The sequence below is a fragment of the Pinus tabuliformis genome, chromosome 2_1 (assembly GCF_031772625.1).
Source record: "Pinus tabuliformis cultivar Carrire ecotype Pingquan chromosome 2_1, CPIR1, whole genome shotgun sequence".
NCBI classification, from domain to species: Eukaryota; Viridiplantae; Streptophyta; class Pinopsida; order Pinales; family Pinaceae; genus Pinus; species Pinus tabuliformis.
Window position 1 is genome coordinate 699,623,998 of NC_142299.1, and position 22,109 is coordinate 699,646,106.

The following is a 22,109-nucleotide window of genomic DNA, read 5'->3' on the forward strand; positions in this document are numbered from 1 at the left end:
TTGACAATTCTTCCCTTGAACCCCGTGAATTTCATTCATTGGTTCATAAACTCCAATTGTTTCAATATCCCAAGAACAGTCTGAGTTATCCCAAGGTAGTGTGACTTCGCAGTATATCCCATCTCAGCCTCTTACAAGATTGCAGAGTGAAAAGCTTGGTATCCCACCAATAGAATTTCCTCTGCCAAGTCGAAAAAGAGCTAAGAAGGCACCTTTAGAGTCTGATCGTGAGACTCTTTCCTCATCATCATCCATTCCATCTAAACCATTGCAGAGTCATTCAACCATTCCCCAACTCAAAATCATAGTCCAAAAGGGTACAGGTACTCCAACATCCTCTACACAATCGCTTTCAACTACATCCTCACCTTCTTCTATTGTTAGTTCGACAATTTCACATAATCAACCACAACTGAGGCCATGGACAAATCCAAGAGCTGTGGTAATGACTGCACCTTTAAGTCAATTACCAGCCCATCCTGAAAAGTGGTTGCCAAAGTTTAATCCTGACATCGACATACTAGCAGAAGAACATATAAACAATTTTATGTTGTGAATAAACTTTAATGGAATAACAGAAGAAGATGTTGTTGTTAGGCTCTTCCCATATACTCTTCAAGGAGCAGCTAGGTCATGGTATTTTTCACTACCACCAGTCTCCATCAATAACTGGAATGCTTTTCAGGAGAAGTTCTTAACAAAGTTTGGAGATGATAGGTCCACAATGACATTAATTAATGATCTCTCCAACCTTAAAAATGAGTCAAAGGAACCCATTAAAGACTTCAATTCATGATTTAATAAGCTACTAAATAAAATTCGTGCTACATCCAAGCCTGGTGAAGAAGTCTGAAGCAAATGGTATATTTTTGCCTTTCCTTCAAATATAGAGATCTTCGTTAATAGGGCTGCCAAACCCACATTAGCAGAAAATATGAAGGAAGTGATCACTGTTGAAAAGCATATCATTGCTTTAGAAAAGAAAAATTCTCTTGAAGAAAGAAAGCCCAAAAAAGTTACTTTTAAATATGATTCCAAAAAGAAATCAGCTAAAGACCCATATGACATGGAGGGTTTGCAAAAAGTTCTAAAGACTATGTCTAATGAAATGGTGGAAATAAAAAAGTAGGTAGCTGAAGCTTCTACTAAAAAACAATTTAGGAACTTCAAAAGAAATCAGTCAACTGAACCAAAACCACCTAATGCTATATGTAACGCAGAATCAGATCTAGATGATGATGAAGACGAAGACACAATTTTATCATCGAAGGAAAATGAAGAAGAGGAAATAGTTGAATGTCCTAGGATGTGGGACTTTGTCTTGCCCAACTATAATAATGAAAGTGAACAAGAGGCTCTCCCAGTAAATACCAGAAGTAAAAATGCAGCAGAGCCTGTTCAAACAAATCCAAAGAAGAAAAGTCCAAGCCCTGTTACCAAATACAAAGCTCCCACAAAGAAAAATCTAGTTGTGCCTACCCAAAATCAGACATCATCCTCCAATCCACCCTCATCATCTAAAACATTAGTAGTCTCCGACTCTATGGATTACAATATTGTGGATGACATGAGGAAGACCATAGCAAATATTTATTTCTATGAACTTAGCAAGCTCAAACATCAACATAAGTTCTTACTTAGAGAGTTAAATGTTGTACCTTATTCTTCTCTTCCAAATGTCATATTACCCAAGGTAGTTAAAGGGTTAGGTAAACAACCATTGGATAAAGTCGATGCTACTGATGTTGTTTTCATCAGAGATAGGTCTAATTCTCATACTCCTCATTTTCTCTTGACGTATGAGATGTATAACAGAAATCTGCATAATTGCCTGATAGATTCAGGGGCTTCAGCAAACATAATGCAACCTTAGATTGCTTGAAATTAAACATTGAGCCCCAGAAATCTGCAGTTCATATCATTCAGTTAGATCAGACTAAAGTGCAAGTTCTAGGAGAGATTAATTTAGTTACCATTAGGCTATCAGTTGATCCCAAAGTAGTTTAGAGAATTGATATATTGATCGTTGAAATCCTTGAGTTTTATGGTTTAATTCTAAGCAGGAATTGGTCTGAGAAACTCCATGGTTAAATTTCTACTGATTGGTCTCACATGTGGCTTCCCTATAAAGGGAAACCAAATCAAATCAAAATCGATTGGGAGAAGCACATGACCTATACTATAATGGATTTTGAGTAGGAAAACCAACCTATATCTTTCAATAACAACATTCTCATAAATTACTTAGCTGAATCATTCTTTGGTAATTTTAACGCTCAACCATGACCTTTCCCTGTTAATAGTTTCACATCACAAATTGAAAATTTCTCTCATATTGATACCTCAAGGTGTGTTAGTATTGTTGATGAGCTTGTAAATAAATATGTAGATAAGCGTTTATTTTGGTCTTTATATTTTGATGGATCAAAATCCAATGGTGGTGCAGGAGCAGGATGTATTATAGTTAGTCCAGAAGGGGAAAAAACTATGCTATCATGCAAACTAGAATTTGAGTGTACCAATAACACTGTAGAATATGAGGCATTGGTTCAAGGGCTATATAAAGCAATAGGCCTGAAGATTCAATATCTGAAAGTATTTGGTGATTTTGAGATTGTCATCAATCCATCTCCTTTCAGGACATCTCAAACATTATCAATCCCTTTTTGAAGACCTCATAACTCATTTTCTAGCATTTGACATTTCTCCTATTCCTAGTTCTCAGAATGTAGTAGTTGATTTATAGGCTAATGTTGCTTCTAAGCTCCTTCCATCTGAGGATTATAGTCCCGATAGGTTTTCAATTGACCTAATTTTTTGACCATCTATTCCAGACAATATCACCAATTAGCGGGTATTTAATCATGATCAAGACATTTTAAATTTCTTAACTTCTGAAAAATCTTATGATGACCATATTATTGATGAAAATGATCACGATATTCAAATAAAACAAAGACCAAATGAGAATTCTATCTCTAAATCAATGGTCAAGCTAGAAGATCTCTATGATATCAAAGATAGATTCAAAATAGTTACTAATGCAAAACTTCAAAGTTCTACTTTAAGGTTTAAATTAGTAAATCTTGGCACCGAGGCCAAACCACAAAATGTCAATCTAGGACTTGAACTTACATTAGAAGAGATATTTTCTTTCATTAGATTATTAAACAAATACAAAAAAAAAATTCTTGGAATTACTAAGATCTAAGAATGTATGATACTTCTATCATTCAACACACGATTCCAATGATGTCTGAGAAGAAACCTGTACAACAAAAACTGAGGAAAATTCACCCAAATCTGGAGAGTCAAATCAAAGCAGAGTTGAATAAACTCTTGAAAGCTAAGATAATTTTCCCAGTCAGACATTCTAAATGGGTTTCAAACTTGGTACATGTAAGAAAAAAGAATGGTGATATTAGGATCTACATAGATTTTAGAAATCTCAATAAAGCATGCCAAAGGATAATTTCCCATTACCAATAATGGAGCAAATCAGTGAAATACTTCAACCAGTAGCTGGTTCAGAGTTAATGTCCTTTCTGGATGGTTTTTTAGGATACAATCAAATACTGGTATGCCCAGATGACATACTAAAAACTACATTCAGAACTAAATGGGGAACATATGCTTATTAGAAAATGCCATTTGGTTTGATTAATGCTGGAGCTACTTTCCAACGAGCAATGGATATCAAATTCAACGGTTTGATTAAAAAGTCAGTTTTTGTCTACTTAGATGACATAACTATCTTTTCTAAGAAAAGGGTCATTCATTTACATGATTTGAAACAGATCTTTGAACGATATAAAAGGTATGGGATTTCTCTAAATCCCATGAAATCATTCTTTGCTCTTAATGAAGGTAAACTCTTAGGGTTTATTGTATCCAAAGATGGCATATATATTGATCCTAACAAGATTAAAGAGATTTCTGACATTCCTTTGCTACATAACAAGAAGTCAATGCAATCATTTTTAGGACAAATAAATTTTGTAAAAATATTTGTTCCATATTTTTCTCATATAGTCTTCCCTTTGCAAACTATGATTAATAAAAATTCAATTTTCCAATGGGGACATAATGAAAAGGAGGCTTTTGAAATGATCAAACAAGCAAACATTAATGCTTCTACATTGAACACCTTGAATTTTTCTAGTCATTTTATTTTGTACACTTTAGCCACTGAAACATGTTATACTGTTGTTTTAACACAAATAAATGATCAACAACTATAGGCACCCATATCCTTCTTCACTTCTAATTTACAAGGTGCTGACTTAACTATTCCAATGTTGAAAAGAAACCTTTCATTGTGTTTAAATCTATCAAACACTTTAGGCCATTCCTCCTAAAAACACACACAAAAGTAATTGTCCCATTCTCTGCAGTGAGGCAATTTCTAGTTCAAAGGGAAGTAGGAGAGAAGAGAGCTAACTGGGTAAAAACTTTACAAGAGTATGTTATTGATATTAAATTAGCAAAAAGTGATAGAGGACAAGGTTTTTACAGGTTATTAGTGGGAGCTTCTAATATTCTAGAAAATGAAGATTCATATAATACTCTTCAAGTGAACGAGATAAGTATCATGAATTTTGAATCTCAGTATGCTGATATGATCTTTTACTTGAAAAATGGATATGCTCCCCCTAATTTCAGTTACAGAAACAAGTGTGCCTTAAGATTAAAGAAAAACACTTCGAAATCATTGATGATGTGTTATTCAGAAGAAATTATGATTCAATTTTATTAAGATGCCTAGAAAAACTGAAGCACAAAAGGTTTTATAGGAATTACATGATAGTCCAGCAGGTGGACATTTTGGAGGAGATACTACAGCTCACAAAATCATACATGTTGGATATTATTGGCCCACTTTGTTTAAATATGCCCATGATTATGTCAAGAAATGCAAGATATGCCAAAACTAGTCGGAGACAAAGGAAACCAACCTTTGCTTTACAACCAGTAAACATTGAGCAACCATTTGAACAATGGGGGCTTCATATCATAGGAAAGATTGTTCCACATTCTTCCAAGCAACATAGGTACATCCTTATAGCCATATATTATTTCACAAAGTGGGTAGAAGCAACTCCATTAAAAGTAGCCAATTCTAATGCAATCATTGAGTTCATTGATCAATTCATCATTACTAGGTTTTGTGTACCTAATGCCCTCACTTTTGACAATGCATCTTATTTCTTTAGAAGTTGTATACTTGAATTTGCTCTTAAGAGAGGTTTTAAATTAAAGTATTCTACAAATTACTACCCTCAAGGTAATGGTTTGGCATAATCAACTAATAAGAATCTCATAAAGATTATTAAAAGAATTGTTGATCAAAATAAAAAGAATTGGCATAAATATTTGATATTTGCATTATGGGCAAATCGCATAACTCAAAAGGCCTCAATAGGTACTTCTCCTTTCAACTTAGTGTATGGGAAAGAAGTTGTATAACCTTCAAACATAGCACTCCCATCTCTGTCCCTAGTACAATTTAGTGAAGGAAATCCTTCTTCCTCTACTCAATTAAGATTTGATCAAATCCTCAAATTAGAGGAAGAAAGAGAGAAGGAGAACTCATTCTAAGCATCAACAGGTCATTAAATCTTCTTTTTATGGAAGTTCTACCAGCCTAAAAACTTTACAAATTGGTGATCTTGTGTTGAAATGGGACAAAGCATATAAAGATAAAGGTAAACATACCAAGTTTCAAAAGATGTGGCTTAGACCATTTAAAATCATTGAGAAGATAGGCTCATCAACGTTCATATTGAAAGATTTATCAGGAAAGAGAGATTCTCTTCCTGTCAATGGGCTTATCTTGAAACAATTCTTTACCTAATGAGGTAACTCCTTCTTACCTATAAATAGTCATTATGCAAGTTTGTTTATTTTATTTTTTATTTTTAGATGATAATGTTGTAAATAGTCTTTCATTGACCTTTTACTATTGGAAAACTCTATAAGAAATATTGTAAATACTTGCTTTCAATAGATGGAAACCTTTAAGGAAAAGATTACAATTTTACAAATATAGATAAAATATGAAACTCTGAGAGCCTTTTTTAAATTTGTAAAATCTTCAAAAACGTTGAAAATATTGTAAATCATTCTAAGTTTTAAAAAGCTGAGAGAGGTTATTTGTAGAAAGTAAAGACTTTTTCAAAACTTAGCATCTACAACTCTAAAATTGTCATCCATAAACTCTTAAGGAGAAATTCATTCACCCCATCCACTAAGTTTATGATTTTTCAGAGTGTAATTCTAAAATATGTCTAATATTAAAGATAAGGGGTCTCATCATGAGCCTGCTTACCATGATCATAGGGAACTAATTAAACTAACATTGTCAATAGTGCATATCAAAAAACAGTAATGGTTTATAATCATAGGACAAGGGGTCTCATAACGAGCTAGCTTGTTCAGTTCAATTACAACCAGTGAATGGCATTGTCGTTAGCTGGCTCCCAAACTAGCACAATGGTTTTTTATCTTAAAAATTTGAAAGAATAAAAGAATAGAAAAATATATTTTAACATATATTTCTGAATTTATCTTTCAAATTTATATACTTAGATGGATGGGATAATGAATGATATATGGTTAAAAGGTAACCCTGTCGAGACTATATATGTTTGCTAGCAGCAGAGGCACTACTTGTGACAAAAGAGTAAACTTAAAATCTAAGTTCGAGAAGCCCCCTACTTTATCTATATCAACCAATCAAATCTTGAAGAAACCCAAAATGATTTTATTTTTAAAGGATTGGAAAATAAATTACAAAAAATTGTTATGATATTCAGAGTTAATTTTTATTTAACTATTCTTATATGGTTTTCTTGATCCTCAATGGTTTCTAGACTAAGAAAGTTATAGATATTGCTTTATTTTCTCAGAGATAACTGTTTATCCTAGTGAATCGCCAACTATTGTGATATAGGACAACCCTCCCCATTTCAAATTTTTCATATAAAACTTTAATAAGAAATGGGTCCCCTTTTAGAACTTAAATAAAACCAATAAAACTTTAAAAAAATCAATATTTGTAATAAGTCCTTTGCTTTTAGGATAAGTTAAATAATAATCACAATTTGCAAAATCCATACAACACATGAAAATCCTTATGATAAGGTCTGATCCAATTTAAATTATAACAAGACCTTGTCATAAAACAAGTGTAAATGAATGTGTCACATCACATGCATCCTTTGTTTTAAAAATGGACTTAAGGTGTTCCATTGGCATTCACCGATGTGATAATGCCATCAGAAAGCGCATATCGCTACTTATCAAGGAATCATATCAAGTTTTCATATAAATCCTCTGATGCGATAAGCCGATTGCAATCGGCCATCACTGAAAGCACAAAACGCATATCAAATGCCCATTTGAAATCCTCCGATGCGATTTCGTTATTAGAAAGTGTTATTTTCAATAAAGGTGAAATATACTCGTTATTGAATGTTTGTGGGTCTAAATTATAAATCAATTATAAATAAAAAGCAAACTATTTATTGATTTATTAAAGTTATCCCGCTCACCATTTATCGCAATCGGAACTATACAAAGGAAACATTTAAGCATAACATTTGTACCTCCCAATCTGCAATATGCGATTATCGCTAATCGCTAATAAGGAAGTTACGATATTCATTTTAAAGGACTGTTATTATATTTGCGATGTGTCATATCATTATGGCATTTAAGTGTCATGTTGGAAGTTACGAAAATCATTAAAAGAGTAGTTATGGTTGAATCCTTCAAGGATTTCTTCCGTGGTAGTGTAATATATCAAAATTTGTATCATCGATTGTGCTTAATTATTGTTAATCTTGTATACTATGTATTAGCTTTGAACAAATTTATCCTCTGATACATTCTTCCATTTTTCTTTGCAGAGCAAGTTTGAATTCATCAATCCAGCAAAAATGATGAAGAAATCGAAGAAAGTAAAGGTCCCTGTTATAACCAAGGATGAACTAGTAAAGAAGGTACTGATAGCTAATACTACATACCTCGGTCTTGGCAAGGCTTCATGGGAGAGCATATATAATTTACATGAATTCGAGGACCTAGATGAAATTGAAGAAGGAGGAACGACTGATTCCAGTAATAAACCAAAAAGTAATCTTAAGGATTTTGCTAGATCCTTCCTCCACAGAATAGCAGCCACGCCAAAGTGTTACCCTACAATGACCTGGTTAGATGGGTAATTGAAAGTATCAACATAAAAAACAAAGATTTCTTTATTGCTGATGGAAGGATGTTCGGGTCATTCAGGGCAGAAGATATAAAAAAGATGTACCATTTGCCAGACCTTGAGAAGCATTACAACAAGGCATTTTTAGAATCTTTCATCAAGGAGAATGAGTGGAGTCCAACCCTATCAAGTAGTGGAGGCATTACCCAAACAAACACAAGCATGAATCTTCGGGTATGTACTCCATAAACTCCTTAGTACCTTCTTATTGCTATGCTGGCGCCATGATATGTAGACTCTTTGAAGTCTCTGATTTAGCTAAGTTTTTTATAGAAATGATACCCTTAATGGAAGCAAAAATTGACTCTTATATCATGGATTGGGCAACTGTTTTATTTGATAAAATAGCCAACCAAATCCTTGATTATAGAAGAAAGAGGTGTGTTACTACATGGATAATTCTCCCATTCTATATGAGTACCTACATCATCGATACCATCTGCTTCAATTCTGAATACCCCATTTTAGCCCGGAAATGGACTCCATAAGACCCAACTCCCATTCATATCTATCATAAGTATTTTTGGAAGGCCCATTATAGAAATCATATTTATAGAATCTGCCATGGTTCTGTCTTGCCCATTCATTATGCTATATTCAACAAACCTGCTCCTTGGGTGTCTGATGAAGCTAGTGTTGACCTAACATCAATTGGTAGTTGGTTTAGTGAATAAAAGTTCACCTACATCAAAATTTTTGGCAGCACTACAGATCCACATGTCCTCCCCTTATACATTCTTGATAAGCTATTGGCCAGAGAAATAGCTTATCATATAACAGAAACATGGATGTCCAAGAACCTTAAGGAGTCCAAAAAAAAAATGTGGCCTTCATTCACCCTCTGATATGGTAGTTACACACGGCATGACTTCAAACATGTAGAGAAAGAAACAGAGAAAATAAAAATGTTAAAGTTAGCAGTCATTCCAAAGAGGCAGTATGATCCAAAAGAAGTGGCCTACAACTTCACCTCTCATGTGAAACTTTCCAAGTTTGAACATGAGAAGGATGATTATGATGATTTGTTCACTTCAGCTGAGTTGTTTTCTTAGGTAAAACATCTAGCAAAAATCAGATTGGGAGTAGAGGGATTAGAGAGATTTATGAAGTTCAGAACACAGAGGTTGCAAACATTACCTCTGGACTTGTTAAATACTACCTCTATGGTGCAACATGAAGGCCACAGTGAAGAAAAGACTACTGAGAAGACTCCTAAAGAGGATAAGACTCCTGAAAAGGAATAGAGCCCTCAAAGGCAGAAACATCTGAAGTAGTATCGATAAATAAATGGACCAGTGAGCTCGTTGATACTAATGTAAATATTTATTCTACCTTACTCAAGGAATGGGAGCAGTTCAATAAAATGATCAAGAACCAAAACGATTCCCAAAACATTGTAACACTAGTATTGACTGAAGCACAACAGCTTGGAGTTATTAATGTTGAAATTGAAGGGGAAATCAGCACACCCAACTAATTAGGGAAAAGGATCAGATGATCACTCAACTCGAAGGGCAATAGGTGGAAGAACAGTAAAGGATTAGTTAGCTTGAACAATAACTAGCGAAGTAGAGACAACAAAATGAGAAACTAAATGAACAATTGAATCTGGAGAAGCAGAAGACAATCAACAAGCTCTCCAGAAACAATAGAAGTTATCTTAAGAACTAAGCAGGCTTCAGATAGCAATTCAGCAGGAAATCAAGACTAAAGAAGATCAAATTGTACAACTCCAATTACAGATAGAAAAGTTCAATGGTTATCCATAGGTTAGTGAATTTAGGAAAGAAGCCTTGGAGGTAACAAAAGCCTGTCCCGACAGTTAAACATTCTTTGCCGTAATATATCATTGGCTAACCCATTGTGTGTTATCTCTGCATCACTGATTGAAAAGGAAAATGAAACTAGACTCGAATTTGAAAAAGCAGATGAAAAGATAACAAATTTTCTCTCTTGGCAAAATTTAGAAGAAGGCATGGCTGCCAATTTGCCAAAAATACAAGAACCACACAAGGAAATCTTGTCTTCGGAATGGGATTCACAACTAATAAAAGCCGAAAGAGCGAATTCTAGAGCCAGAACTGCAATGAATGGTGTAATCAAATTAGTAAATGATAGTTTATATATGGCTAATTTGATCTCCAATTTCTCTCCAAGAAAAGTCCCGAGAGAAAAAGCACTAGAAGATCAATGGAGACAAGACCTGGCAAGCAGAGAAAAACAAATCGGAGAAGTAAAATTTTACATGGGATGCATTCTGGTTTTTTCAGTGAAACCACATAGCCAATAGATGGCCATGAGATGCCTCTCCATCGCAGTCAACCACATTGTTACTGAACTCTCTGATGACACGTACACAGCCTAGCTACATTCCAGAATGAGTCACCCTCTGGAAATCTAGCCAATGCTTGCAATTTGTCAGTTGCAAGCGCAAGAGAGGAAGTAGATTCAATGTATCAATTCAATCACTATCGCAGTATTATTTTTATATCAAATCCTAGATTTTCATATTAGCAGTTTTAACAGCTCACAGTGGTTATTATTGACAATTTATTTTTATTTTGATTATTTAAGCCCTTCCATGTATTTTAAGAAAGGGTCCTCAATTTGTATAAGATTTGACTTAAGAAGTTGCACTTATGTACTTCTAAATATTTTTTTATCAATAGTGGCTCAAAGTTCTTCATTTTTTGAAAGAAGCTTTTTTAAGACTTGCGCTTTTGTTTTTCCTCGAAGATTTTCTCAAATAAGAAAGTGGAATCGGACTGTTGTTTACATTGGAAGGATTCAAATGCATGTGGTATTGCTATCATTCTTTTTGTCCTATTTCCTTATGTGAATAAACATTTCTTTTAAAAGTTGCTATTGAAGATAGATATGCACGCTTTTTCAAACAATTCTTTAGCATATCATTTCTGAAGGTTTTAGAATTGCTATCATTTGAATATATATGTCAGCGATATACATTACGATGAATGCGATATGCTTTTATTACGACTTCATTTAACTTTTTAAATGAAGTAATCATTATATGAATACATATTCCTATTCACGAATAAGCCATCTATATGATTATTTATCTATTAGAAATAATCATAAATCACATTGTTAACAAGATACCCGAATTATATAGTTATATTTGTATATTTTGAGTTACAAGTTGAAACATCTGTCCATCTCCATTCAAAAAAATCATCCATTAAACCATTTGTTAAGGGAAACTGGTCCCATAATATCCAATCGGAGCCACCACACCAAATAGAAAAGGAGTTGCACTAAGGTCTAGACTGGGTGGTTATCCCCGATGTTGATGTAGTGATTTTAGAGGCATCAACAGAAACCAATTATGGATAAATTCTTGTAAAATAAAGATAAAGAAGGACTAAAGATGTATACCCAACCTGAGGGCATTTAGGGATAGCTTAGCATTTTGGATCAAAAACCCAATATCATTGTTTAACATCTTGCTAAAATAGTGTTCACTGAAGTCAATACCACTACTACTAATCAAGGTCCCATCTTATGTGGGATATATTTTTTTTATGAGTACTCTATTTTTAGTTATTTCTCTTATGTCTATTATTAAGAATTTCATAGTCATTCATGGCATTGAAGTAAAATGACACTAACGATTATAGCACAATTTCATAGTTGAAATACATTTTGGTCTTATTGGTATTGTTTCTTGAGTAGTACAATAGTAGCAATAACTAAAATCAAAATCATGGATGCAATTTTAAATTTGAAAAAATACAAAACAACCTAACTTACCAAAAAAGTATAATATGTCAAGTGGACTACATAAATATTATATAACATCTAAAAACAATAATTAAAAATTGGTGAGATATTTAATATTTTTATTTATTCCTAATTTTGATGTTGAAACAAGGCCATGGTGGAGGCCTCCCACAAAGTTAGAAGACATTGTGGTTTTCTCCCTAGTTACATATGTTTTCCATATGTGCATGACTACTTTGATGTTTAAGGTCGACGATTAACCTCGGTAATCTCATGGTGTAAATTATTACGTGCCTTTAAAATACTATGAATTTAGTCCAACTTGTTTTCATGCTTATTATCTAGTGTTTTTTTTGGTTAAATGATTGATTATTTGGGAATACTTCGATCTCTCTAAGGGAAAATTGGAAGAAGAGTACATTGTTTTTTAAATATATATATTTTATTTATAATTATTTCTTTTGTATCTATGATTTTTGGGATTGAAAATACAATTGTGCTAAGGTTTGAGTTGTATTTTACTTGTATTTATAAACTAAAATCACATTTAAAATACAATTTTAGATATACTATTAACATACAACATATGAATAGTTGAGGGGTAGCTCTTTTATTTAAAATACATTTTTTATTGCATAAATAGATTCGACACCCTAAAAGAATCTTTGTGGGTTTAGATTTATATAGACTAAACAAATTAAACTCAATTTTTTAAAAAACAATCTCTAATTTTGGTTAAAATTAATCTATATATATATATATATATATATATATATATATTATATATATATATATATATATATATATATATATATATATATATATATATATATATATATATATATTCCTTTTGTTTGTTAGTGTTTCCATGATTTCTGAAATTTTCGTTTGGTCCATGCAATTAATATTGGTGTAGTTTTTATTTGTATTTATAAGTTAAAATGAAAAGTAAAATACTTTTTCCTCCATATATTCCAATAACTTATCACTTAGTAAGAGTTGAGGGGTGGTTACACTTCAAGAATTTCATGAGGCTCATCATTGGGTAAAATAAATGGACCTTAATACACCTCCAGGCTTACTAAAATCAACTCTTCTCATAATTATTTACATGTTTTAGTTATATTTTGCTTAATGAGATGAGTAAAAGTAAGATGTCATGTCTATTGGTCTAATGTGCATTGATTGCAAGTTTTTTGGAGAACATTGTGGCTAATTAGAGTGTAGGAACTTGAATGGGATAAGAAGGACAGATTATAGGAGATGGATCTCCTTCATTAAATCCTCATTCACTCAAAGATCCCTCAATCAAATCACACCAACTCGGAGTTGCAGGAAACCGAGTCATGACGATTATTGGCAGCCAAGCCAGTGATAGTTAAGTACGAGTTAATCTCAAGATTGGAAGCCAAGCATTCCTAGATTTAAGGAATTTGTTGGTAGCTTTAGTTGTATAAATAAAGAGGCCTAGAGCCTCATTAGATTCGAATTTTTTTATGCACAATAGCTAAACAGATTTCGAGTTGAAGGATTGTGACCAAACACAGTTATGTATTTTTTGATATCTTAATGAAAATGAGCAGCATTCCCTTGATCCAGCACTGAATTGACTCAGAGGGATTAATCTCTTAGGTTAAGGCCCAACCCTAGCAGCATAGGTTCCTCCTACTGTAGTTTTATGCTTTGTACCTATAGATTAATTTTCAAATTGATTTTGGTGTTGTTAAATTGCAAGTATTCATAGATTTGATTACTTTGCTTCCATTTGTGCATAGCTTTAATAGTACTAGTATAGAGATAAAAAAATATTCTAAAAAATCTTGATAACAGGTGGCTCTTACCTCACTCCTCCCTTTAGGGACCATGGCTTGAGGAACAACTCCCATTCATCCCAAAAAGATAGAATTATTGTTTCTTATGAAATTTAGGGTTCTTTTGATAATTAGGGAATCCTCTTTCAGTTTCCGAAGATAGGTTGAAGTTGTCATTTCTGATATCTTAAGTTTTGTATTAGATTTCATGTTGCTTCCATAATAGGTTTCAAGCATTTCCATGCATGAAATTGGAAAATAAATGATGCAAATTCTGTTTTCTTATAATTTTTGTAAACCCTTCTTGTTTCGAGATGATTTATGGATAAATTCCATCAATGATGTATACGTTTCAAGAGTTTCTAGATTGCAAGAATGCCTTATGTCATCAGCCTAAGCCAAATCATATCCACCCATGATCACCAAGGGCCACTAAGTTCTCAATTGGAAGTGTCATTTTAGAAAGGCAACTTGCCATGCTTATTGAGCAAATCCAACCATCATAAAGATTTGGTTTGAGTTCTGAGTGAGTTCCAAACACTCTCTTGCCTTACTTCTTCCATTCAACATCTTCCCTAAGCTCCATACCACCTTCTGAACCCCTCCTTATGCTTTCATCCTATTCCTGTAGGAAAATAGGAGATCTTGTAGGTGAACTAGGACGTCGTATAGGAAAACCTGTAGTCTCCTGTTTGGAGCTAGATTTGTGAAAAAAACATCACAAAAGCTAGGGGAATACCCCTGCTTGCCTCCCAGGAAATTTGACCCATTGCACTCATCTCCCTCCACACCTATCTTATCTTCCATGCAACCAGTAAGGATTAGCATTGATATCTTTACAAAAAGATAGAAAGAAAAAGGTTGTTATGTTTATTGATGCACACAACAGTTATGTGCTTGTTTATATCAGATTCCATGCTTAGGGTAGTTAGGATTTCACATGCGTTAGACTAGAATTCTTTTTAAATCAAGGTATATTAACAAATAACTGTATGAGTTATGTGTTTTTGGCATCTATTTTAGTCATTCATTACTGCAGTAGGTAGCATTTCAATTCTCTAAATTATGGTAAAATTATCCTTTCTCAATTGGTAATCAAACTTGTTCTAAATCAATAGAAGGTTGGTTTGAGAAACCATAGTGGTCTATCACCCCAACTCAGTAGTAACAAAGAGTCAACCCATTACATTTATTTGTGTATACAACACTGTCACCTCCAAGTTTGTAAAGTTGGTAGCCCCAAGTGTTGAAAACCTCTTGAGGTGGCCCAAGAGTGTTTAAAAATATAAAAATATAAAAATAAATAAAAATATCTTTGGGTGAAAACCTCTTTTGAGGCACCCATGGAAGGAAACTAGGATGAAAATCTCCTTGGGGGCAGATTAGTTGTTTTTCAAAAAAAGAAAATATAGAAAATATGACAATCATATTTTGCAGGTATGCAGGAGGAGGATAAGCATAGCATGAGGATGACAGTAGGACCTATAAAAGCTATCTTTTATTTCATCCATCTCATATCCTCCATTACCCCACTAGTCTTCCATCTATACACCACTCCAGATTATTTCAAACAAGTTTTGTGCTTTCTACATGATTCCTTGTAATCCTATAGTAGTTTCCTGTAGAAATTACACGAGATGTTGAAAAACATAAGAAGAGCAGTCAAATGGAAAGGTGGTGAAAAAAACCTATGTCTAAATGAAAATAAAACCATTTACCTCACCACACCACATCCAATACCTTTCATCACCATGTCACCATTGTATCCATCAAACAAATTAGTTCAAAAAGAATTACAAAAAAAAAAAGAGAAGGGAAAAAAATAAAAAAAAGGAGAGAAAAAGGAAGGGGGAGGCATACCCAAAAGCAGAATCCCTCACCTACCATTCCATAACCCCCTTCTCTACTCATTTCAACACCCCTTCTACTTCATAACTGAGAAAAATGTGAAAGTTTAGGCGAAAGGCAACTACATCACATCCTGTAGGAAATCCAGTAGTAGTCTATCCCACAAAAAGAAACCATAGAGGTTACAGCCATCTTCAGCACAAGGACTACAAGGATGAGTAAGCTCCTTCAAAGCTCAGCAGCTGCAGGTATATCACAAGCAACAAGGTCCATCACCTGCACAACATGAAAATGGAACAAAGAATCAAAAGAGGAAATACATAATGAAAATATACAGATTGAAAAGCACAACAAAGCGGCACCACTCTCCAACATGCATCATCAACGAACCAACAGACCCACATGTATTTCATCTTACTAATTCTCTCTCATAAGTACAATATGATCAAAATTGTAGGAATAATGTGAGAGTTGATTTTATAAGTGAAGGTAGCCAGTTAACTTGGTCACCCTCGGTTAGATAACAAGAAGAAAAGGGTTAGACCACTACACACACGCCATAGGTAAAATCAAAATAAAAAGGGAATGAATCCAAAAATGGTTAAGTTATGGAGGATAAGAGTGGGAGATGATTACGAGGTAAGGTGAAATGATGGACTGATAGTGGGACCAATAGTCCAAAAGAATGTGCTCGTACTCAGCGAGCCAACACACCACCCTACATGATCATCCATAAATAGAAATAAAACATTGATTCCCATACAAAGAAAGAAAAGACAACTTCTAGTATTCATCGAACGAAGAGGTTACTCTCATCATTATGGAAATAGCACCTAAAGGAAACAATCAACGTATACAGCAAGGAGGAAACATACAATAAACCTATAAGAAACCTACAGGAAAAAGAGAGATTGGCCTACAGATCTACCAGTGGACAATAAGGGCAATCGAATTAAGGGATATCATCGACAGACCATAGCAAAGTGAGGTAGGTGCCATACCTTCCATATTTTCCATTTAAAAGGAATAAATCCTCAATTCGGTTAGGAATTTGCAGTGCATCTCAAGATAGAAAGATTGTATTATGTGTCACTAAAATTTAAATTCCAAAACTTCCTCACCTGCAATAAGTCTTGAACTATATCCACACAAACTACAAGAACTACAAGGAAAAGATGATAGGAGGTTTCAATAAGAGAGAACCCACCATCATAGAAAGAATCCACCAACATCCTCCTGTGGTGGAAATTTTTAGAAGGTGTCAATAGATGGGGTTCTTTGAGAGGATGAGAGGATATGATGATGGTGTTTCCAGAGAGTTTTCCCTCTCACTCATACCCCTCACTAGATCTAGTGCCACTCTTGTAGTGTATGGTTTATCAGTAACAATTATGCTTGAGGTTATAAGCCGAATAACTACACTACCATTAGTGTTACAATGGAGAAAAGAGAACAAGACTAACAACACCCTTGCAAAGAAAAGTTTATCTTTGGAAGGAGAAGAGCGAATTGAAGACAAAAGTGGGGTTAGGAAGGAAGGAATTCCATACCCTTGGAATGAAGTAAGTTACCATATCATCAAATATATTTCATGTGAGGGGAGATATAGTATAGTGTATAGATACCACTTCAGACTCCAACAAGAACTAAGATTTTGAGAGGACACACCTCCTCATAATAGACCGAGTATACCCTATTTTCTTCTACAATCCATGATAGACATGAACATCAAGGTGAAAGAGGGAAAACATCAGCAACTAGCCCATCGTGGGTTGATCAAACTCATCCTTGAAGATAATCTACAAAACTTAATATTCCTTATTACATGGACAACAGTTGGAAACAAGCAAGTAGAAGGAGCAATTCAAGCTATTGAGTATGACAGAAGCCCTACTGCTAGTGAGGGGGGAGAAGAAAAAAACAAGGAAAATGAAGAAGAGATAGAAGAGGAAAATGAAGGAGAAACAGAGGAGGAAACAAAAGAAGAAACACTCGATTAGAGTGAAGAAAGAAAGGATTAAAAATAAGACGAAGGAGGAGACAAAGAAGAGGATGAAAAATAAAATGGAAAAGAGGATGAAGAATATAAGAACGAAAAGAAGTCTGCAACTCATGGAAGAGAAGAAGAAGAATCACCAACGGTGCCTCCAAGGCTTACAAAAAAAGAGGCAGCAGCTTCTCTAACTACCTTAAGTACACTTCTCAAATCAAAGGGGAAGAGACAAATAAAAACCCCACTTTACTTCAAAACAAAAAATAGCACTAGGACTAGACAAGGGAGACCTCAAACCCTTACCAAAAATCCAATTGTCTTAGAGGTCTCAACTAAACAACAAGAGAAGGTAGTCCTAGGAAACTCTACCAAACCTACAGGAAACACAGAAAAGAGAGGAGGAAGAAATTACTCAACAAGAAACAAAGGAAGAGGGCAAAGAACTGAAGGAACCTAGCCCACAACCAAACCTCAGCTCCTACTACAGGTTCATTGTAGGAGGTAGGGTGATAGTAGAAAAGTTTTCCATTCCTCTATTCTTTGAACTTGAAAAAGAGAGGGAAATGACACATAGGTGGATTCAAATTGATAAATCCAAAGGGGTAGAGGATGTAGGACACATGGAAGAGAAATTGTAGGAGATGGGCAGAGAACTGAGCAGCATAAGAGACAGATAAGAAACAATGAAATATTAGTTAGAGCTTGAGAACGAATGGCTAAGGAAGCAACTACAAGAAATGGAAAGCCATTTGGTGATTATGGCTAGCTTATCCATGGAGGCAATATAGTGCACGATGCTAACAAAGTCATATTCCTTATACCTCAAGAAAAATTGCTACAATTCCATATAAAGACCCTATCACAAAAAGGAAGTATGCCTTTCCAAGACTACAAACAATTCATTGTCCTCTATGATCAAAGAACTTTGGAGAATAGAGAAAATTTATATGAGTTCTAGCTACAAAATTTAGCCTTGAAAGATTTAAATTTGTGGGACCAAAATGCAAAGCTAGGAGACTTCTAATTAATGGCCTTGGCATCTTGGATGAATATTGAGGAGGGAAAGAGCTACAAATATGAAAAAGGTATTGGAAAAAGAAGAGGAAAAACCCTTTATGACCAGAGAAGAACAATCTAACCCAGTGGTTGTCACCAACACTAACAACCTCATTGCAAATGATCCCAAGATTACACCAAGGTACCTTGTTGTACAAGAATAGGAAATCCCACACTTTGAAGACATGTTAAGACTGCTAGGAGATGATAGCCAGGAAGCCTACCAAAGGAGAGGGAACACCTTACCTTACATCCTAAAAATCATAGAATATCATTCTCCTCATAGAATGAGAGAGGCACTAAACAAAACTCCATTGTATAAGCAAGCATTACAAAGACTCACAGTCAATTAGATTGGCTTGAGGCTCATTCTACCATTTCATTTAGGAATTTTAGAAGGAAGAAAAGAATAAGAAGAAAGAAAGCAGTGGGAGGAGATAGAGAAGAATGCAAGGTTTTATACATAAGAGGAAGAGGCTACAGCAGAGGCATGGGATGTTGGGGAAGCCACCAAAGAAATGAAGTACATGGACATAGATTGAGTTTCTTAAAGGATGAGAAACACTTAGAGTAGGGGGTGGTGATGAGGCTCATGATTAGGTAAAATATATGGACCTTAATACACCTCCAAGCTTACTAAAATCAACTCTTCTCATAATTTTTTACATGTTTTAATTATATTTTATTTAATGAGATGATTAGAAGTAAGATGCCATGTCTAGTTGTCTAATGTGCATTGATTGTAGCTTTTAGGGAGAAAATTATGGCTAATTATATTTCAGAAACTCGAATGGGACAAGAAGGAGAGATTATAGGAGATGGATCTCCCTCATTACATCCTCACTTACTCGAAGATCCCTCAATAAAATCACACTAACTTGGAGTTGTTGGCACCCTTGTCATGACGGTCATTGGAAACCAAGATAGTGATACTTAATAACTAGCTAATCTCAAGATTGGGTGCCAAGCCTCCCTAGATTTAAAAAATTTGTTGGCAACTTAAGTTGTATAAATAAAGAGGCTTAGAGTCTCATTAGTATTCAGATTTTTTTATGCAAAATAGATAAGTAGTTTTCAAGTTGAAGGATTGTGACCAAACACGGTTATGTATTTTTGGATATGTTAATGAAAATGAGCAGCATTCCCTTGATCCAGCATTGGGTTGACTCATAGGGCTAAAGCTCTTAGGTTAGGGCCAAACCCTAGCAGCAGAGGTTCCTCTTATTGTACTTGTATTCTTAGTACCTCATAGATTAGTTGTCAAATTGATTTTGGTGCTGTTAAATGGTAAGTATTGGTAGATTTGATTAGTTTTCTTTCATTTGTGGATAGATTTAATAGTAGCAGTATAGAGATAATAAAATATTCAAAAAATGTTGATAATAGGTGGTTCTTACCTCACTCCTCCCTTTAGGGAATGTTATGAAACTAGCTCACAAAATGATAGAAAATATAGATCAATGCCTTAGGAATAAGCCTCTTCGAGGGGGCAACCTCCTTTACATTAAAAAAAAGAAAAATTCTTCGATGATTCAAATGACAAAACCTCCTTTCTATATATAGGAGTCTATGGGGTAACAATATAACCAAGATAGCCTAAAAATAATAATATAAAGACACAAAATAACAATAGATTTATTCTATGACCATAGTAATTAATGATAATTCAGAGCTGCAGGTACGCAATCCGAAACAAATCTCGGAAAACACCGAAGAGAGCATCATACAAGGTATAAGAGAGAAAGGAAGTGGAAGACAAATACATCATAAACAGAAAGGTGGCGATAAAACAATAAGGCGGAACAAGAGAAGGATGAAAGACAACAAGAAGTTGAAGAAGGTGGGCAGGAAAGGGGAGACCCTGCAGAGGAATCAAAACCAATGTCTTAAACAAGTCAAGATGGCAGCGAGCTGGGATAAAGAAGTTCAGTCAGAGCGGAAAGATTACAGAGACAAATAATTTGAGTGGAGCAGAATCAAAATTGAGGTCGAAAGCTCAGAAGACATGGAGATTAACCAGGACGAGGGTTTCCTGAGGGAGACTTTTGAAAAAGGACAGAGCAGTAAAAATGTTAAACGAGGCGGAACAGACGGAAGAAGGAAAGCACGTGAACAAAGAGGTAAGGGCTGATCCTGGCAAGCAAACAATGGAGAGGAGGGAAAACATCCTCAGGAAATAAAAAAGGGGAAGGAAATCTATCCGTAGGACGGTTCATGAGGCAGAGCAGGCTTACAATCAAGAAACAAATGAAGACATTCGAAAAATCATTGAAGTCATGGAAAACAGAGTCCTGGAAGAACCGTCGGACCCTGAGATGGAAGAGTGGAAATCTCAGATGCCTGATCCAGGAAATACCGTAGGTAGACTAACCCTATACCTTCGAGCTCTTCACACTTACTAGGTCCTGAAGCACCTTTTGGCCAAGGCAATGGAACAAGTTGCTGCAGAAATGGTGGAGATGGCTCAGGAATCGATGGCAGCAAGAAAGGAGATGGCTAATGTTGAAGGTATAATGCGTCAACAGAATGAACAGATCAAGGAGATACATGAGATGCTGAAGGAACTGGTAAAAACCAAGGACAATAATGAAATCAAAAGGGGAAGCGCGGAGATTTGAGAGGCTAGTTAACTCTCTCTTTTTTATTTTTGATGCTACTGCTCTGATTTTTGGGAATTTTATTGCATGTCGCAACAACCAATAGTGAAGATAGGTCTTTAAGTAGATCTTAGAAAAAACAGTCTCTGAAAACATTCTGATTACAAAGGTTTAATGTCTTGCAAGCTTTTTTTGACAATATGTAAAAAGAAAAACAGTACTGAATGCTTGATGAAGAGGAACCAACAGATCTGATTTCCCATATGGGTGGATTGAGGTTCCTTAGTATTTATTTTTCAGTTTGCTGTAGATATTAGAAATTCCTTAGCTTACAAAAAAAAAACAATAGATTGATTCTATGGGGCACAATAATAACAATATGTGGACAATAGGGGCACAATAATAACAATAAGGGATACAACGACAATAGTAATGTGGGGATCACTAATATTATATGGACCTAACATGCCCTTCTCCTTCAAAATGGTGTTGTCCTCAATGCTTGATTAGTTTTGGATGCTTCTGTATAAAATTCTCATCCTCCCATGTGGAATCTTCAATGGGTAAGTTCTTCCACTTGATGAGATACTCTGAAATTGATCGATTTTGTAGCTATCGAGTTCTTGTTTCTTTGACTGCTTCAGGTTGCAATATGATTTTTCCTTCCTCATCAAGTTCTGGAAATATTGTCTGAACTAGAAGCTTTTCACCTATAACCTTCTTTAAGCATGAAACATGGAAAACTGGGTGCACTCAGGAAGCTCCAATTTGTATGCCATAGTACCTATCTT

General features: G+C 34.6%; 1 protein-coding gene across 1 annotated transcript in view; it reads left to right on the forward strand.

The window, feature by feature from the left end:
- The window catches only part of LOC149202517 (uncharacterized), a 75,078-nt gene extending 54,397 nt beyond the window's left edge, over window positions 1-20,681 (forward strand). The window contains exon 13 of the mRNA XM_089401615.1: window positions 20,400-20,681. Within this exon, the coding sequence (XP_089257741.1) occupies window positions 20,400-20,681 (282 nt within the window). The remainder of the gene's footprint in view (window positions 1-20,399) is intronic.
- The last annotated feature ends 1,428 nt before the right edge of the window (window positions 20,682-22,109 follow it).